The sequence below is a fragment of the Rana temporaria genome, chromosome 1 (assembly GCF_905171775.1).
Source record: "Rana temporaria chromosome 1, aRanTem1.1, whole genome shotgun sequence".
Lineage (NCBI taxonomy): Eukaryota > Metazoa > Chordata > Amphibia > Anura > Ranidae > Rana > Rana temporaria.
The window spans coordinates 190,291,182-190,308,537 of NC_053489.1; the positions used below are offsets into that span (position 1 = coordinate 190,291,182).

The 17,356-nt window shown below is 40.2% G+C and overlaps 1 protein-coding gene across 1 annotated transcript in view; it reads left to right on the top strand.

Annotated features, from left to right (window-relative positions):
• The window catches only part of TMEM132C (transmembrane protein 132C), an 835,455-nt gene that overhangs the window by 418,381 nt on the left and 399,718 nt on the right, over positions 1-17,356 (top strand). Inside the window, exon 3 of the mRNA XM_040347368.1 lies at positions 925-1,071. Within this exon, the coding sequence (XP_040203302.1) occupies positions 925-1,071 (147 nt within the window). The remainder of the gene's footprint in view (positions 1-924; positions 1,072-17,356) is intronic.

The window sequence follows — 17,356 nt, forward strand, 5'->3', positions numbered from 1 at the left end:
GCAGAGCTTCTATTTCTTCACTGAAAATTGCCTTTCAAGGTGTATAGCCTATTTGCAAAGCCAACATGCCTGTTCGCCATGTGCCCGCATGGGTTTCCTCTGGTTACTCCGGTTTCCTCCCACACTCCAACGACATGCTGGTAGGTTAATTGGCTCCTATCTAAATTAGCCTGAATATACATATATATGCATGCCTTCGAATTTTAAGCTCCTTGAGGGCAGGGACTGATGTGAATGTACAATATATGTATATATATATATATATATATATATATATATATGTGTATATAAAAGTGCTGCGTACATTGACAGTGCTAAATTAGTACTAATAATAAATAAATATCACAAGGTGATTTACACAATGGATAGTGCTATTCATGTTCTCTGCCTCCTTCAACACTCCCTCTATCAAATTTTTGTGTAGAAATTAGGGGGGAGTTCATCATAAAGGGTTGCAGCTAGAAAAACACTTCCAAATGACTAGCATATTCAGTTTTAAATACTTCTACAATATATAAACTATAATTATTATAGCAATTCAAGTTGGTCTATATGGAAAAGATATTTTATAATTAAATCATTATTTAGATATGAAAGGAGATAATGCATATGCAAGTTGATGGTAGCCAATGCGAATTTGATGTACATTTGATATGATTTGTACAAAATGTGTACAGGTTCTATGACTAATTCAAGGTTCATTTACAAGTAATCTTTATTGGATGTTGCTGATAATATATGGGATGATTTAATGGCTACAATCCTGTTCTTAAATTTTTATTGAAGATATACTGGTGTTCAGTAAATGTGTCCAAATTTCACTGTGGCTATGGCAATTAAGAATTAAACTAAAAAAAATATAGAACTTCCCACTATATTGATGTAAAATAATAAATCAATGTGATATTTTATCTGTCACCACAGGGCTAAGGTGAAGAAAGGTGTCAACATTCTGAATGTGAAGATCAGTGATGCTCGGCAGTGGGATGTTAAGCAAGAACTGGGAAATGGAGGAAAACATTCCACCACAACTGTGGCCTGTCAAAGAATAGGACCAAGCCCTCGCAACAGGTAGGGTGCCATTCCAACGTGCATCAGCTTGAGTTGTATCAATAACTGTTAAAGCTATAGAGGGAAATCATAAAAGCACTTTTGTTAATGGTGCCTCCATCTGCTTACAGGCTACAGTACATTCATTTCCAGCATCAGCCATAAAATGAATTGGCTTTTGCTGCTCCTGACCACATATTTTCACAATAGTAACTTTATTATCCTTTCCCTCTGCATCTGCGTCTTTCTTTGTATGCCATCTGGTTGATATGGAGCCAGGATCATTCCATTCAATATACTGTATTTATTTTTTGTATGTTTCATGGTATCACAATAAACTGCGTCCACTGTATCCATTATAATGACTTTTAACAACAAATGCCAGTTTTTGAATGCGGGTGGGGAGAGAAGGCAGATGTCATCCCTAACACCCTTCAAACGTCTCATTTATTGCATTCAGTGTGGTTGAAAGCTGAACTTTATTTTTTGATAAATTTCAGATTATAAGACAAAGCTGTGCATCAACCCAGTGTTAATATTTTGTATTACCTACCCTGTTCTACAGCCATATTCCTTACATTCAGGCTGAATAAAGTGAATCTTGCAAAATCAGGCTTTTCATTTCCATACCATTAATATTGTTGTGGACTGCATCGCCTGCATCTCCTGCATGAGGAGATATCATTATTACCAACTCCACCTGCAGACTGATGAAAGACACATTGGAGTGGTTTTCAAAAAAAGTAGAGGCTGTTCTTGCTCACTTGAAAAGTGTATGTTAACACCTTTAAGTGAATAAGCTGAAGCTGTAATCACTTTACAATGCCTAATCATGGGTGAAAAAAGAACTTCAGGAATTCAGCCACTTTGTAAAATGTGATGGCATACAATAAGTTATGTCCAATGAGGTGCATGCTACCTTGTGGACTTATCTCTTTAATTTACATCTGACCGTTTTTACAGAGGCCCAGGAGTGCAGCTATCACAATACCCCTGGAGCTCTGACAGGAGAGGTTCTGTGTTCTCCTATACAGCGTATCTGCCCACCCCTCCGCTCCGATCATTCACAGAGGTCTTTGTATTCTGTGGATGACTTCACTTGTTACAAAGCACTCTGTGCTTGGGCAAAAGGAGGAGATGGACAAGCACAGTGGCTATATGCGACCGTCTGCAGCCCCAGGAGCTGAGATGGGAGGGCCTAGTCTCAGGATGCTGAATGTATAGCAATAATTATGCTTCTAACACTCTAAATATGTTAGAGTGAATTAAAAAAAAATATTCCTTCACTACTCTAAGATTCAACTACTTTTTAAAATTTAAGTCCAGAGAGGTGTCCCAACACCTCATTGGACTTACATTTTACAAAGTAGCTGAATTCCTGGAGTTCCCCCTGTCCCCCCTGTTTTCCTGTTTTTTTTTTTTTGTTTTTGTTTTTTTACCTACTATTATTTTTATTTTGCTTTTATTTTCAACTCTCTTTAACAGACCAGGCTGTCCAGCTAAAAAGGAAGTTAGTGGGTTGAGGCAAACCATTTCACACTTACATGCAATCAATTTCTAGTGCAAAACTGTAATCTTCTGAGCAAATGCAGCCTCTAAAGAAAACTCTCACCACAGGACGCAGTCTCTGAATTCATACACCTACAGCCAACAACCAGCCACAGTAGCCATCTGTCCTCTCCTGAGCAGCATAGCATCAGATAGCACCAGTGGACTCTCAGCCACAGACGTACTTGTTTCCTTCTCTCCAGCCCTACCTCCACTGTCTTTGACAGTTGTAGGCCTACCTCTCTTCTCTGAGTTGTATACAGTTATCCTCAAATTTTTCCTAAATTTTGTTTGCATAACCTTTATCCACAGGTGCTACCGCCTAATTTAGTCATTATAGCACCTTTTTCACAGTTTAGCTGTGGTAATGCACTGCATGCTTATACACTTTGGTACAAACCAAGGGCACTTTCTAAACACATACAGGGAGTGCAGAATTATTAGGCAAATGAGTATTTTGACCACATCATCCTCTTTATGCATGTTGTCTTACTCCAAGCTGTATAGGCTTGAAAGCCTACTACCAATTAAGCATATTAGGTGATGTGCATCTCTGTAATGAGAAGGGGTGTGGTCTAATGACATCAACACCCTATATCAGGTGTGCATAATTATTAGTCAACTTCCTTTCCTTTGGCAAAATGGGTCAAAAGAAGGACTTGACAGGCTCAGAAAAGTCAAAAATAGTGAGATATCTTGCAGAGGGATGCAGCACTCTTAAAATTGCAAAGCTTCTGAAGCGTGATCATCGAACAATCAAGCGTTTCATTCAAAATAGTCAACAGGGTCGCAAGAAGCGTGTGGAAAAACCAAGGTGCAAAATAACTGCCCATGAATTGAGAAAAGTCAAGCGTGCAGCTGCCAAGATGCCACTTGCCACCAGTTTGGCCATATTTCAGAGCTGCAACATCACTGGAGTGCCCAAAAGCACAAGGTGTGCAATACTCAGAGACATGGCCAAGGTAAGAAAGGCTGAAAGACGACCATCACGGAACAAGACACACAAGCTGAAACGTCAAGACTGGGCCAAGAAATATCTTAAGACTGATTTTTCTAAGGTTTTATGGACTGCTGAAATGAGAGTGAGTCTTGATGGGCCAGATGGATGGGCCTGTGGCTGGATTGGTAAAGGGCAGAGAGCTCCAGTCCGACTCAGACGCCAGCAAGGTGGAGGTGGAGTACTGGTTTGGGCTGGTATCATCAAAGATGAGCTTGTGGGGCCTTTTCGGGTTGAGGATGGAGTCAAGCTCAACTCCCAGTCCTACTGCCAGTTTCTGGAAGACACCTTCTTCAAGCAGTGGTACAGGAAGAAGTCTGCATCCTTCAAGAAAAACATGATTTTCATGCAGGACAATGCTCCATCACACGCGTCCAAGTACTCCACAGCGTGGCTGGCAAGAAAGGGTATAAAAGAAGAAAAACTAATGACATGGCCTCCTTGTTCACCTGATCTGAACCCCATTGAGAACCTGTGGTCCATCATCAAATGTGAGATTTACAAGGAGGGAAAACAGTACACCTCTCTGAACAGTGTCTGGGAGGCTGTGGTTGCTGCTGCACGCAATGTTGATGGTGAACAGATCAAAACACTGACAGAATCCATGGATGGCAGGCTTTTGAGTGTCCTTGCAAAGAAAGGTGGCTATATTGGTCACTGATTTGTTTTTGTTTTGTTTTTGAATGTCAGAAATGTATATTTGTGAATGTTGAGATGTTATATTGGTTTCACTGGTAAAAATAAATAATTGAAATGGGTATATATTTTTTTTTTGTTAAGTTGCCTAATAATTATGCACAGTAATAGTCACCTGCACACACAGATATCCCCTAAAATAGCTAAAACTAAAAACAAACTAAAAACTACTTCCAAAAATATTCAGCTTTGATATTAATGAGTTTTTTGGGTTCATTGAGAACATGGTTGTTGTTCAATAATAAAATTAATCCTCAAAAATACAACTTGCCTAATAATTCTGCACTCCCTGTATGCAGCATTACATTCTGATTACTAAGCAAAAGCTTCTTCTTGCCTACAGCAGACTGCCAAAAGCAGAACATCAAGGACATCAACTTAGCTTAGAAAAAGTCACTCAAAGTGCAAGTCAAAGTGCATAGGACCACTTTGCAACGGCTCCACAACGATGTATAATGCACATGGTTAAAGCACAGCAGTGTGGCATTTAGGGGGTTAAAACAGGCAATGGGTAGGTAACATCACCTCCTTACTGACTGTCAAACACCTCTGAAAAACGATCTGAACTCTAAGTGATGGTAGACAAGTTATTTTAAGCTCTATAGGCGGGAAGAAATAAAAAATTTGGATAAAAAAAAAACACATGAAAGATTTTCTGCTAGACAATATAATAATAGATTCAGGAAAGACCAAGGTTGTCAAAAAAATCTGTAAGACATTTCAATACAGCCTTGTTTAATTAAGGTACTAAGAAGAGAGGAAGAGAGACCTAGTGACTTCTCCTGAACTGAAGATCAATGTGGAGCAATGTTCCATCTACATATAGAGGATTGTAATAATGGAGACGTCTACTTACAAACGTGTATTGTATGCATGAAGGAATCACCTGATTATCTGTATATATTTTTTGTAATTTGACTGCTTTTGAGATAGAGATTGCAAGAGTTAATTTAAGGTAAAAATTGCATGCAGTATTTATCTCTCAATGAATTGACTCCCATATGTGATATGATAAAGTGCTGCATGAATACAAACAATGTAAATCAAAAAGAAACTTATAGCCAGATTCAGAGAGGTTTACGCCGGCGTATCAGTAGATACGCCATCGTAACTCTGAATCTGCGCCGTCGTACATTTAAGTGTATTCTCAAATTGAGATACACTTAAATGTAGCTAAGATACGACCTCCTACGCCGCCGTATCTTAGCTGACTATTTACGCTGGCTGCTAGGGGCGTGTACGCTGATTTACGCCAAGAATGCGTAAATCAGCGAGATACACCTATTCACGAACGTACGCTTGCCCGTCGCAGTAAAGATACGCTGTTTATGTAAGGCGTTTTCAGGCGTAAAGTTAGTCCAACAAAAAGCTGACCTAGCCAATGTTAAGTATGGACGTCGTTCCTGCGTCGAATTTTGACATTTTTATGTCGTTTGCGTAAGTCGTCCGTGAATGGGGCTGGGCGTAATTTACGTTCACGTCGAAACCAATAAGTCTTTGCGGCGTAATTTGGAGCATGCGCACTGGGATATGTCCACGGATGACGCATGCGCCGTTCGTAAAAAACGTCAATCACGTCGGGTCACGATTCATTTGCATAAAACACGCCCACCTCTTCACATTTACGATACGCCGCCGTAACTTAGGACGCAAGTGCTTTGTGAATACAGCACTTGCCTTTCTAACTTACGGCGGCGTAGCGTAAATACAATACGCTACGCTGGCTCAAACATACGCCGCCCTACGTGAATCTAGCTAATGGCCTGTCCTATTGCAGCCAAAAGTGTGCTCAACCTGTATAGCAAAAAAGTGGTGTGTCCGCCAAGTATGAAAGGTCAAACGGCAAGTCAATAGGAAAAACTACACAGGGAAGAACTCCATATGTATTGTGGCCACTGCCCATTGTGCCAAAAGTAGTCTACACATGTTACAGGCTAATTCAGATGTCCCAACCATATTCATTGGATTTTTATATTTATTAATATACTTCTTTTCTTATTATAATTCTTGTGGTGGTGCAGCATTGTTAGGGAACTTTGTTGTTGTTATTGGGTAAACTGTTGACATGCAAATTCCTTAGTGCTCCCTTTTAGAATAGAGGGCATATGTTGGAAGTTCAACACATTAAACTGTACAATTTGCTAGGTAGGTTAAGGGATCATGTTTACTATGTGTGCGTGCCTTAACATGCTCAATTTATCCCAAGCTGCAAGGTTACCATAGGTATTTATCCCTTCTCTTCCTTATTTTTTTTATAAAACTGTCCAAACACATATGCTGTGTCTATAGCAACAGCAGTGAAAACAAGCTAACTTTGATTATTTTCAAGGAGCAACAGAAAAGAGCTTCAACAGTCTCCAAAAATGAAAGAGAAAATACAAGTAGAAAAAAAGTTGACTGGCGAGGAAAAGATCAAATCTAAGTTTTTAGTGTCTGTTTCACTGTAAAATATCATAAAATGAACTGTTTGTGCAAATAAAAAAAGTATCATGTATTGTACTCAACTGTTACATATCAAAAAAAATTGGTCAAACTGAAAGGAGCAAAACGTGGGGGCTGCATGCCGATGACAGAAAATCTTTGCGATAACATCAGATAATAAATCTTACATTGTAAGCCAGTAACATACAGCTTGAACAGAAGAAGAACGTTCTTGCAGCAGCTATAAATAAACACAAATAAAAGTAGTACAAAGATTTGCAGTTATTAAATAATAGGATTGTGTATAGTATGTGCAGGCATCCCATCAGAAGTGAGGTAGATATGTCACGAGTCAAGAATTTAGACATACAATTTATTGCAGATTGGGTGTTCTCAAACACTAATCTGTTTACTTCCAATCACTACCATTATATATAATCACTACAACACTTTTGCCAGGCCAAGCTCCGGAATTCCTTCATTTCCCTTGCCCAGGACTCTCCGAAAGGACATAAATTACAAATCAAATTTTAAAAAGGGTACGCTTGAGGGCCTTAACAAATAGCTTGGCATATAGATCTATCTTAGGGCCTGCTCACACCAATGCATTGTGGTAACACACATAGTTACATAGTTACATAGTTACATAGTTAGTCAGGTTGAAAAAAGACACAAGTCCATCCAGTTCAACCACAAAAAACAAAATAAAAAAACACAGTAAAATCCCATACACCCAACTCCATACCCACAGTTGATCCAGAGGAAGGCAAAAAACCCCAGCGGAGCATGATCCAATTTGCTACAGCAGGGGAAAAAATTCCTTCCAGATCCCCCGAGAGGCAATCGGATTTACCCTGGATCAACTATACCTACAAATCTTAGTACTCAGTTATATTCTGTACATTTAGGAAAGAATCCAGACCTTTCTTAAAACAATCTACTGAGCTGGCCAGAACCACCTCTGGAGGGAGTCTGTTCCACATTTTCACAGCTCTTACTGTGAAAAAACCTTTCCGTATTTGGAGGTGAAATCTCTTTTCCTCTAGACGTAAAGAGTGCCCCCTTGTCCTCAGTGATGACCGTAAAGTGAATAACTCAACACCAAGTTCACTGTATGGACCTCTTATATATTTGTACATGTTGATCATATCCCCCCTTATTCTCCTCTTCTCAAGAGTGAATAAATTTAGTTCCTCTAATCTTTCCTCATAGCTGAGCTCCTCCATGCCTCTTATCAGTTTGGTTGCTCTTCACTGCACTTTCTCCAGTTCTCCTATATCCTTATTGAGAACTGGTGCCCAAAACTGAACTGCATATTCCAGATGAGGTCTTACTAATGATTTGTACAGGGGCAAAATTATATCTCTGTCTCTGGAGTCCATACCTCTCTTAATACAAGAAAGGACTTTGCTCGCTTTGGAAACCGCAGCTTGGCATTGCATGCCATTATTGAGCTTATGATCAACTAAAACCCCCAGATCCTTCTCCACTACAGACCCCCCCAGTTGTACTCCCCCTAGTATGTATGATGCATGCATATTCTTAGCCCCCAAGTGCATAACTTTACATTTATCTACATTAAACCTCATCTGCCACTTAGTCGCCCAATCAGACAGAGCATTGAGGTCGGCTTGTAAATTGGAGACATCCTGTCAGGACGTTATTCCACTGCATAGCTTGGTGTCATCTGCAAAGACAGAAATGTTACTTTTGATCTCAGACCCAATATCATTTATAAATATATTGAAAAGTAAGGGTCCCAGCACTGAACCTTGGGGTACACCACTCATAACATTGGACCATTCAGAGTAAGAATCATTAACCACGACTCTCTGAATTCTGTCTTTCAGCCAGTTTTCTATCCATTTACAAACTGATATATCCAATCCTGTAGACCTTACCTTACACATGAGCCGTGTGTGCGGAACTGTATCGAACGCTTTTGCAAAATCCAAATATATCACGTCCACAGCCACGCCTCTGTCCAGGGTTTTACTTACCTCTTCATAAAAGGAAATCAGGTTTGTCTGACAACTTCTGTCTTTCATGAATCCATGTTGTCTGCTGCTTAAATAGTTTTTTTCCAGCAAGAACTCATCCATGTGGTCTTTTATTAAACGTTCCAGTATCTTCCCAACTATAGAAGTTAAACTAACAGGTCTATAGTTACTTGGTAAAGACGTTGTTCCCTTTTTAAATATGGGCACCACATTGGCCCTGCGCCAATCCAGTGGTACTATTCCTGTCTTTAATGAGTCCCTAAATATTAGATACAGTGGCTTTGAAATGACAGAGCTCAACTCACCTAGGATCCGTGGATGGATGCCATCAGGTCCAGGTGCTTTATCCACCTTTATTCTGTCTAAATATTTCTGGACCATATCACTTTTGAGCCATTGTGGATTTGGGGCTGTGTCACTCCCACCCCCATTTTGGACATGAGCTCCCCCATGCTCCATTGTATACACAGAGCTGAAGAAAACATTTAATAAATTTGCCTTCTCTTTGTCCCCAGTCACCCACTCTAGATTATTTTGTAAGGGGCCTACATGCTCAGACTTCACCTTTTTACTATTAATATATTTAAAGAATTTTTGGGGGTTTGTCCTACTATCTTTTGCAATCTGTCGTTCGTTTTGAATTTTTGCATCCTTGATTTCCTTTTTGCATATCCTGTTATATTCTTTGTAACATTTAAACAACACTAGTGTTCCTTCATTTTTATATTTTTTAAAAGCTACTTTCTTATTGTTTATAGCTTTTTTAACTTTGACCGTGAGCCACATAGGTTTTATTTTTAGCCTTTTAAACTTATTGCCCATGGGAACATACTTTGCAGTGAGGTTCCACACAGTTTTTTTGAAGAATTCCCATTTCTGTTCTGTGTTCATCTGTGCCAATAGTCCCTCCCAGTCCAAGTCCTGGAGAGCAGCCCTCATCCTTGGAAAATTTGCTCTCTTAAAATTTAGTGTTTTAATATTTCCTGTATGTATTTCTTGCTTATAGTTAACATTAAATGAAATCATGTTATGATCACTGCTACCCAGGTGTTCCTTTATCTGAACATTAGTAATAAGCTCTGCATGGTTTGAAATTATCAGGTCCAACAGGGCATCATTCCTAGTTGGGGCCTCAATAAACTGCACCATAAAATTGTCCTGCAATAGGTTTTTAAATTTTTGTCCTTTAACTGTCCCAGAAGTGCCATTAATCCAGTCAATTTCTGGGTAGTTAAAATCCCCCATTATTTTCACCGTCCCAGACCTTGCAGCCATTTCCATCTGTGCAAGGTGCTGAGTCTCCACCTCCTCATTAACATTGGGTGGTTTATAACAAACTCCAATGATTAATTTTGAACTACGCACATCTGTATGCAGTTCCACCCATAATGCTTCAGCCTCATCACACTCTCCATCAACCAGGTTCTCTTTCACGCTTGCTTTGAGGTCACTTCTCACATAGAGACAGACCCCTCCACCTTTCCTTTTTACCCTGTCTTTCCGAAAGAGAGCATAGCCAGGAATATTAATAGCCCAGTCATGTGAGGATTGAAGCCAAGTTTCAGCAATACCGATTACATCATAGCTCTCCTCATGCATCAGAGCCTCCAGCTCACCTGTTTTGCTTGGCAGACTTCTGGCATTGGTGAACAAACACTTAAATGTATTGTTACATTTTTCTCTGGTGTTTTTCATATAATTTATAGTAGTACAAATGGCACTATTATTTCCAATGGCTGTTTGCAACATGGGAACTTTCTTGTCACCTGCCATAACCCTCCCCCCATCTATCCCCATTCCACTCTCCATTAATGTCTGACCACTAACTGACCTGTCTGCTCAATGTAATTCTAATTCACCCTCCCCCCTCAATCCTAGTTTAAATACTCCTCCAGCATTCCCATAAACCTCTCCCCCAGCACAGCAGACCCCCTTCCATTCAAGTGCAAACCGTCTTTAGCATATAGGCTGCACCCCAATGAAAAGTCAGCCCAGTGCTCTAGAAACCCAAATCCCTCCTTCCTACACCAGGTCTTTAGCCATGCATTCAGCTCTCTAATCTCCCCCTGCCTTTCCTGTGTTGCGCATGGCACAGGCAATATTTCAGAGAATATCACCTTGGAGGTCCTTCCCTTCATCTTGCAGCCTAGTTCTTTAAATTGATTCTTAAGGAGCCTCCACCTTCCATGTATACTGTCATTGGTTCCAACGTGGACCAAGACAGCTGGGTCATGCCCAGCCCCTCCCAGTAATTTATCCACCCGGTCCACCACATGGATAAATTACTGGGAGGGGCTGGGCATGACCCTTTATACAACATGTAGTACTGCACCATTCATGCAGTAGTGCACCGTAATGCCAATCCATTTGACTAACATCCTAATGCACCTGTGCTACAACACACAAGGGGAGATTTACCAAAACTGGTACCCACAGAATCTGGTGCAGCTGTGCATAGTAACCAGCTTCTAACTTCAACTTTTTCAATGAAGCTTTAACAATAAAACCTGGAAACTGATTGGTTATTATACACAGCTGTACCAGATTATGTGTACATCAGTTTGAGTTAGGCTGCTTTCACACTGAGGCGCTTTGCAGGCGATATAACACTAAAAATAGCACCTGCAAAGCGCCTTGACAGAGCCTCTGCTTTCACTCCAATGTGAAAACCAGAGGGTTTTCACACTGGAGAGTGCGCTGGCAGGACAGTAAAAAAAGTCCTGCTAGCCGCATCTTTGAGGTACTGTTGGAGCAGTGTATACACTGCTCCTAAAGCACCCCTGCCCTTTGAAATCATTGAAATCAATGGGCAGCACCGCCGAACCACCAGCAATGTTGTAGATATGGTCCAACCAACGCGTTTTGTCTCCTAAGACGATACCCCCAGATGGCGTCTTAGGAGACAAACCGCGTCGGTGGACCATATCTACAACTTTACGCCATGTCCAGTACCTTGACAAGCTTTCTTATACTACTCAAATGTGAGTGTTTCTATTTACTTTAATATTAAATTCTTTTGAAGCGATATCACGCTATGCAGTGTTTTCTTTTCCTTCTGATTATAACACATGAGCATGTAGATATCTTCTGATTGACCTCCATGAACTACGCTATACATTCTTTGTAACCCCATTGACGTTTTTGACCTGTGGAGTTGTGGTGATTGATTTGGATTCAGGACCAGCTGCATCCTTCTGATTGTTACCAACAAGCATACACGACTTAAGAGGTATATGCCCCTTTAAGTCTATGTTTTCCGGTAATCCTCTCTCCAAACCAGTGGTGGGTCTTCTAGCAACACTGTTTTCTCACTTACCGAGGGAAACATCAAGCCTTGGACTAAGATCAATCTCTTGGACTTTATTTTTGTTTGGATCAATAGTTTCACATTTATTTAAGTATATATTTTTTTTCACTTTTTTCATTGAGTTGTTGTAATATAGATATTTAGGATATTTATTCAACACATTATATACAAGTTTTATTCATTCACTTGCATACATATAATTAGCGCTGTATTTTTTCCACTTATTGCAGCAATGAAAAGGCCCTTTCAAACCTATGCATTGTGGTAACAATCTGGAAAAAAAGCTGCAGATGCATTTTTTTATCTATCCTTGTGTATTGGCAGCCCATTCAATTTAACCAGTTAGCAACCGCCCTATAGATGAAATACGTCTACAAGGCGGTTGCTTAACTCTAGGAGGGCGTCAATGTACGTCCTCCTAGAATCGCGCGCCCTGTGGGGCACGCACACGGGAGTCTCCGTGACTGCCGGGTCCTCCGGACCCGGCTGATCATGGATCACGGTAAATCGCCGCTGATAGCGGCGGTTTACCACGTGATCGCTCCGTCCAATGACGGAGCGATCACTAGTAAACAAACCGGCGTCATGTGATGACGCCGGTTCCTCCCTCTCCTCTCTGTACCGAACGGTACAGTGTGAGAGAGGAGAGGGGAGAGAGCAGCTGCTGCTGCTGCGGGCTGGATCTGTGACACATGCAGTCACAGATCCAGCCATCGATCCCTCCCTGTGCAATACTCTGCAGTACCAGCCATACTCTGCAATGCCCCCACACTCTGCAATGTCCCCACACTCTGCAATGCCCCCACACTGTGCAATACCCCAAAATACTCTGCAATGCCCCCACACTCTGCAATGCCCCCACACTGTGCAATACCCCAAAATACTCTGCAATACCCCAAAATACTCTGCAATGCCCGCAATACTCCGCAATACCCCGCAATACTCCACAATACTCCGCAATACCCCACAATACCCCACAATACCCCGCAATACCCCGCAATACTCCGCAATACCCTGCAATACCCCACAATACTCCGCAATACCCCACAATACTCCGCAATACCCCACAATACCCCACAATACTCCGCAATACCCTGCAACGTCGTCTATGGGGATTTTTAAGTAGCGAAGTTTGGCGCCATTCCACGAGCGTGTGCAATTTTGAAGGGTGACATGTTGGGTATCTATTTACTCGGCGTAACTTCATCTTTCACATTTATGCAAAAGAATGAAGAAAAAATACTAAATTTGCCAAATTTTATAACAGAAACAAAGAAAAATTATTTTTTTTTACAGAATTTTCAGTCTTTTTTCTTTTATAGCGCAAAAAATAAAAAACCCAACGGTGATTAAATGCCACCAAAAGAAAGCTCTATTTGTGTGAAAAAAAGGACGAAAATTTCATTTGGGTACAGTGTTGTATGACTGAGTAATTGTCATTCAAATTGTGAGAGCACCGAAAGCTGAAAATTGGTCTGGTTATTAAGGGGGTTTAAGTGCCTAGTGGTCAAGTGGTTAATGGGCTGCCTAACTGTGATGCACAATAATATACATCATAACACAACATGCCAAATCAAAAAGGTGTTAAGCGGGGCCTACAGACAACCTGTGTTTAGAGAAATATGTAGGCTGTCATTGGTGACCTCATTATCAAAATGCTTGCTATCTGTCTGCCTTCAATGCATTTGAAGTCATTGAAAAACAAGACAGAACTCCTTAGCTGCCAACTCCATCATTAACCTCGAAAGAAATGAAGCCACTGTATCAACATGACAACCAAACAATTAGCAATTTCAAAAGGAGAGGACAGCAGTGGTCTCTCAAAATAGGTTTCTTTTCAAAGTAAAAAAATTGTAACCCGGGCAGATTGTTCTGAAGTCTGTATGATCTGTTTTTTTCCAATTCAGCCACATGCAGTTGGTGTCCTGGTGGGCCCCTATTAGGTATTAAATTAACTGAGGGACCTGGAGCAGAGACATATTTTATACTTTCATGTTTTTTTATTAGGATCAGGTTTTTATTACAAACTTAATACAGTTTTACAGGATGTAACAGAATACCACTAATTCAGTGAAGACTAACATAATTTATCATTTAAAAAGACTTCAGCAAGATAAAACATTATCCTGAATATCAAATGGCCATAGCCTGGTGGAGACACTGCTTTTATCTGCTAGTGCTAAGACAATTATAGACATTTCTAGACATATACTATGCTTACCTTATTTAACTACTACTCTCTTGGTGTGTCTTTTAAGTAGTCTATACATGTTTTAATACATACATGGCTATATTATATTTAAAGAATATTAAATGCTTAATGTGGAAACATCAGCTGGTTATTTTATGCATATGTGAACAACAAAGGCATTAAAGTACTTCAAAACGCATTTTCATATTGAAAGCTCAGCCCTCTGCTGTTTACTATATCAAACCCTCACGTATCTCTTCCCAATCTCGTCAAAGAAATCGCTAAATTCGGAGAGCTCTCCAACCTAAAAATAAACCAAGCAAAATCTGAAGCAATGAGTGTGTCAATGACACCCCAGAAACAGTCAATTATACAACAAAACTTTGGTTTTAAGTGGAAGACTGCGCTAAAATACTTGGGTACCCTGATTCCAGCAAACATAAAAGAAGTTTTTAAAATAAATTTTCCACCTCTTCTTACTTCAATAAGAATGCTACTAGAGAAATGGCAACATGGACTACATTCATGGTTCGGCAGAAATAATATAGTCAAGATGAGCATCTTGCCAAAGATTACGTATTTGTTTCAAACACTGCCGATATTGATACCATCGGCCTTCCTACGGCAAATTAGTGCCCTCCTGATGAAATTCATCTGGGCAGGGAAAAAGGCAAGAATTAAGAAAGAGGTAATGAGGTTACCCAAGTGTTTTGGGGGGATGGCAGTCCCGGATATTGTCAAATATTATCAAGCGGCACATTTGACGAGATTGATAGACTGGTGTAGAAACGGACACTATAAAAGGTGGGTTGAGGTAGAACAGCAGACCTGTCCAATAACACTAAGTAGAGCCCCTTGGTGTTATAAGTTATTGCCAAGTAAGATGAAGAAACATCCCATAATTGGCCCAACGTTGTCAATCGCAGCTAAAATATGTAAAAACCCAAAATTCTCATCGAAGTGTTCTCCCCTGTTCCCTATATTAGGGAACCCAGGCTTCATACCAGGTACAGCAGGAGCAGTTTTTAATAAATTAAAACAAAGGGGTAAAGTACAGGTATCACATTTTCTGCAAACTGGTATGTGGCCATCATTGGAGGCCCTAACAAAGAGAGGAGGGAATTATGAGTTATCCTTTTGGCAAGCATTTCAAATAAGCAACTTTTTAAGATCCCTGGGACAACCATCTAATTTTCGGCGACAACTAACAAAATTTGAACAATACTGCGATGAGGAGGAACCAATACAAAGAGTGAGCTCAAAGATGTATAGACTATTGAATTCCCCTCAGGAGGATTTTGAGTTGCCGGGACTGGGGAAATGGGAAAGAGATCTGGGGAGAAATTTCTCACAGACTCAACGTAAACACATAATTCACTTAGCACTAAACTCCTCAATATCTACGCGAATACAGGAATCCAATTATAAATTATTGCTCCAATGGTATTATACACCAGTAAGGTTACATAAATTTTCTAAAGGCTACTCAGAGTATTGTTGGAGATGTGGTGTGGAGCAGGGAACTTTGCTGCATATATTTTGGTCCTGTGCAAAAGTAAGAGATTACTGGAAGGAAGTCCAGAGAATTGTTCAAAAATTTACGGAGCACCAGATTCAGGAGGATCCAGCTTTTTTTCTGCTCCATTGCTCACAAATCCCAGTGCGAGAGTACAAAAAGATGGTGATATGTCACATGATAAATACTGCCAGAAATGGAATAACATTACAATGGAGAGACAGTAGATCACCCTCTATTGCGAGATGGCTCAATAGAGTGAGAGAGACTGGAGCTATAGAAGACCTGATCCTCTCAGCCCGGAACAAAAGGGAACAGTATGTAGAAACTTGGACAGGTTGGAATCAGTTTATGAGTACGGAAGAGGGGAAGAGATTACTGGTGGAATAGATAGGGGAGAGAAGATTCCTTTTTGGGTAGAAGTGAAAAGGGAGAGGCCGAAGGGTTGAAGTAAGGGAGGATCCGTCCGTCTCCGGCGAGGTAGGGGAGGGAGAGGAGGGGAGGGGGTTGGCGGGGTTTTCTCTTTTTTTTTTTTTGGTTGTTGTTTTGTTGAGGATTATGTTGATTCTAGGTTTAAGGGGGGGTTAGGTGGGGTATAGGAATGGACAAGGGAACAGAGGGGAGGAAGAAGTGTGAGGTCAATACAGTGGTACTAGGAAACGGGAAAAGAAGTTACTGATAAAAGGCAGGCGGGCTTGGGAATAGAGCAAGAGGTCCGGGGAGGTACTGCTTTTGGTTTATTCTTCTTAAGTTTCTGAATCCCCACCTGTTTATCTGCTAGCCCATCATAAGTGTGTAGTGATAAGAACTATATGATTATGTATCTATTGTATAAGATATGTTAACCTTCTGTGAACCTTACCATAAAAGAAAAATAAAATAAAAGATTTAAATATGAAAAAAAAAAAAGAAAGCTCAGCCCCCAGGGGACAAGATGTAATGTTCCCCCAATTTTTAGCAGCAGATAGAACACACTACAATCACTGTATCATTTACATAATGTCTAATTAACCTATGAAAAATGGTAAGCACTGATTATGCAAATTAAAGCTAATATCCTAATTACCATTGACGGCATTAGCCTATGTAAATGCTTCTCTTATTTTTATTAAGCTAGGACAGTATTGTGTTTCATGTTGTTTCATTTAGTGAATTACGCACAGATTATTCCAGTTAGGATAGTCTAAATGCAACATCCTTAGCCCACAGTCAGTCTTGCTTGATCAGAAACATACTGTACAATTTAACAAATAAGGTTTCCAGTAATTAGTTAAGTCTAATTACATTTGTTTTAGGCATGTCTCCCACTGGGATGTATTTTGTTTCATGTGATGATGGGGAGTTAGCTAAGGCATCTTTCATAATTACATGTCTGACACAAGCACAGAGCAGTGCAATGCGGTCTTAATCTTCCTGTACCAGGACCATGCTTGTGTGTTCTAGGAAAGTAGTATATAAAATTGACTTGCAACCAGACTATCACATTAGAAGGTGTCTGTCAGTAATTTTTGCATACAGATGAAAGATATGAATTATAAAGGTAGTTGAAAATGTAACATTGACATACATACAAGGAGCATATCCCACACATGTTTTCATCCAGACATTGCTATAGTACACCAGTCCAGCC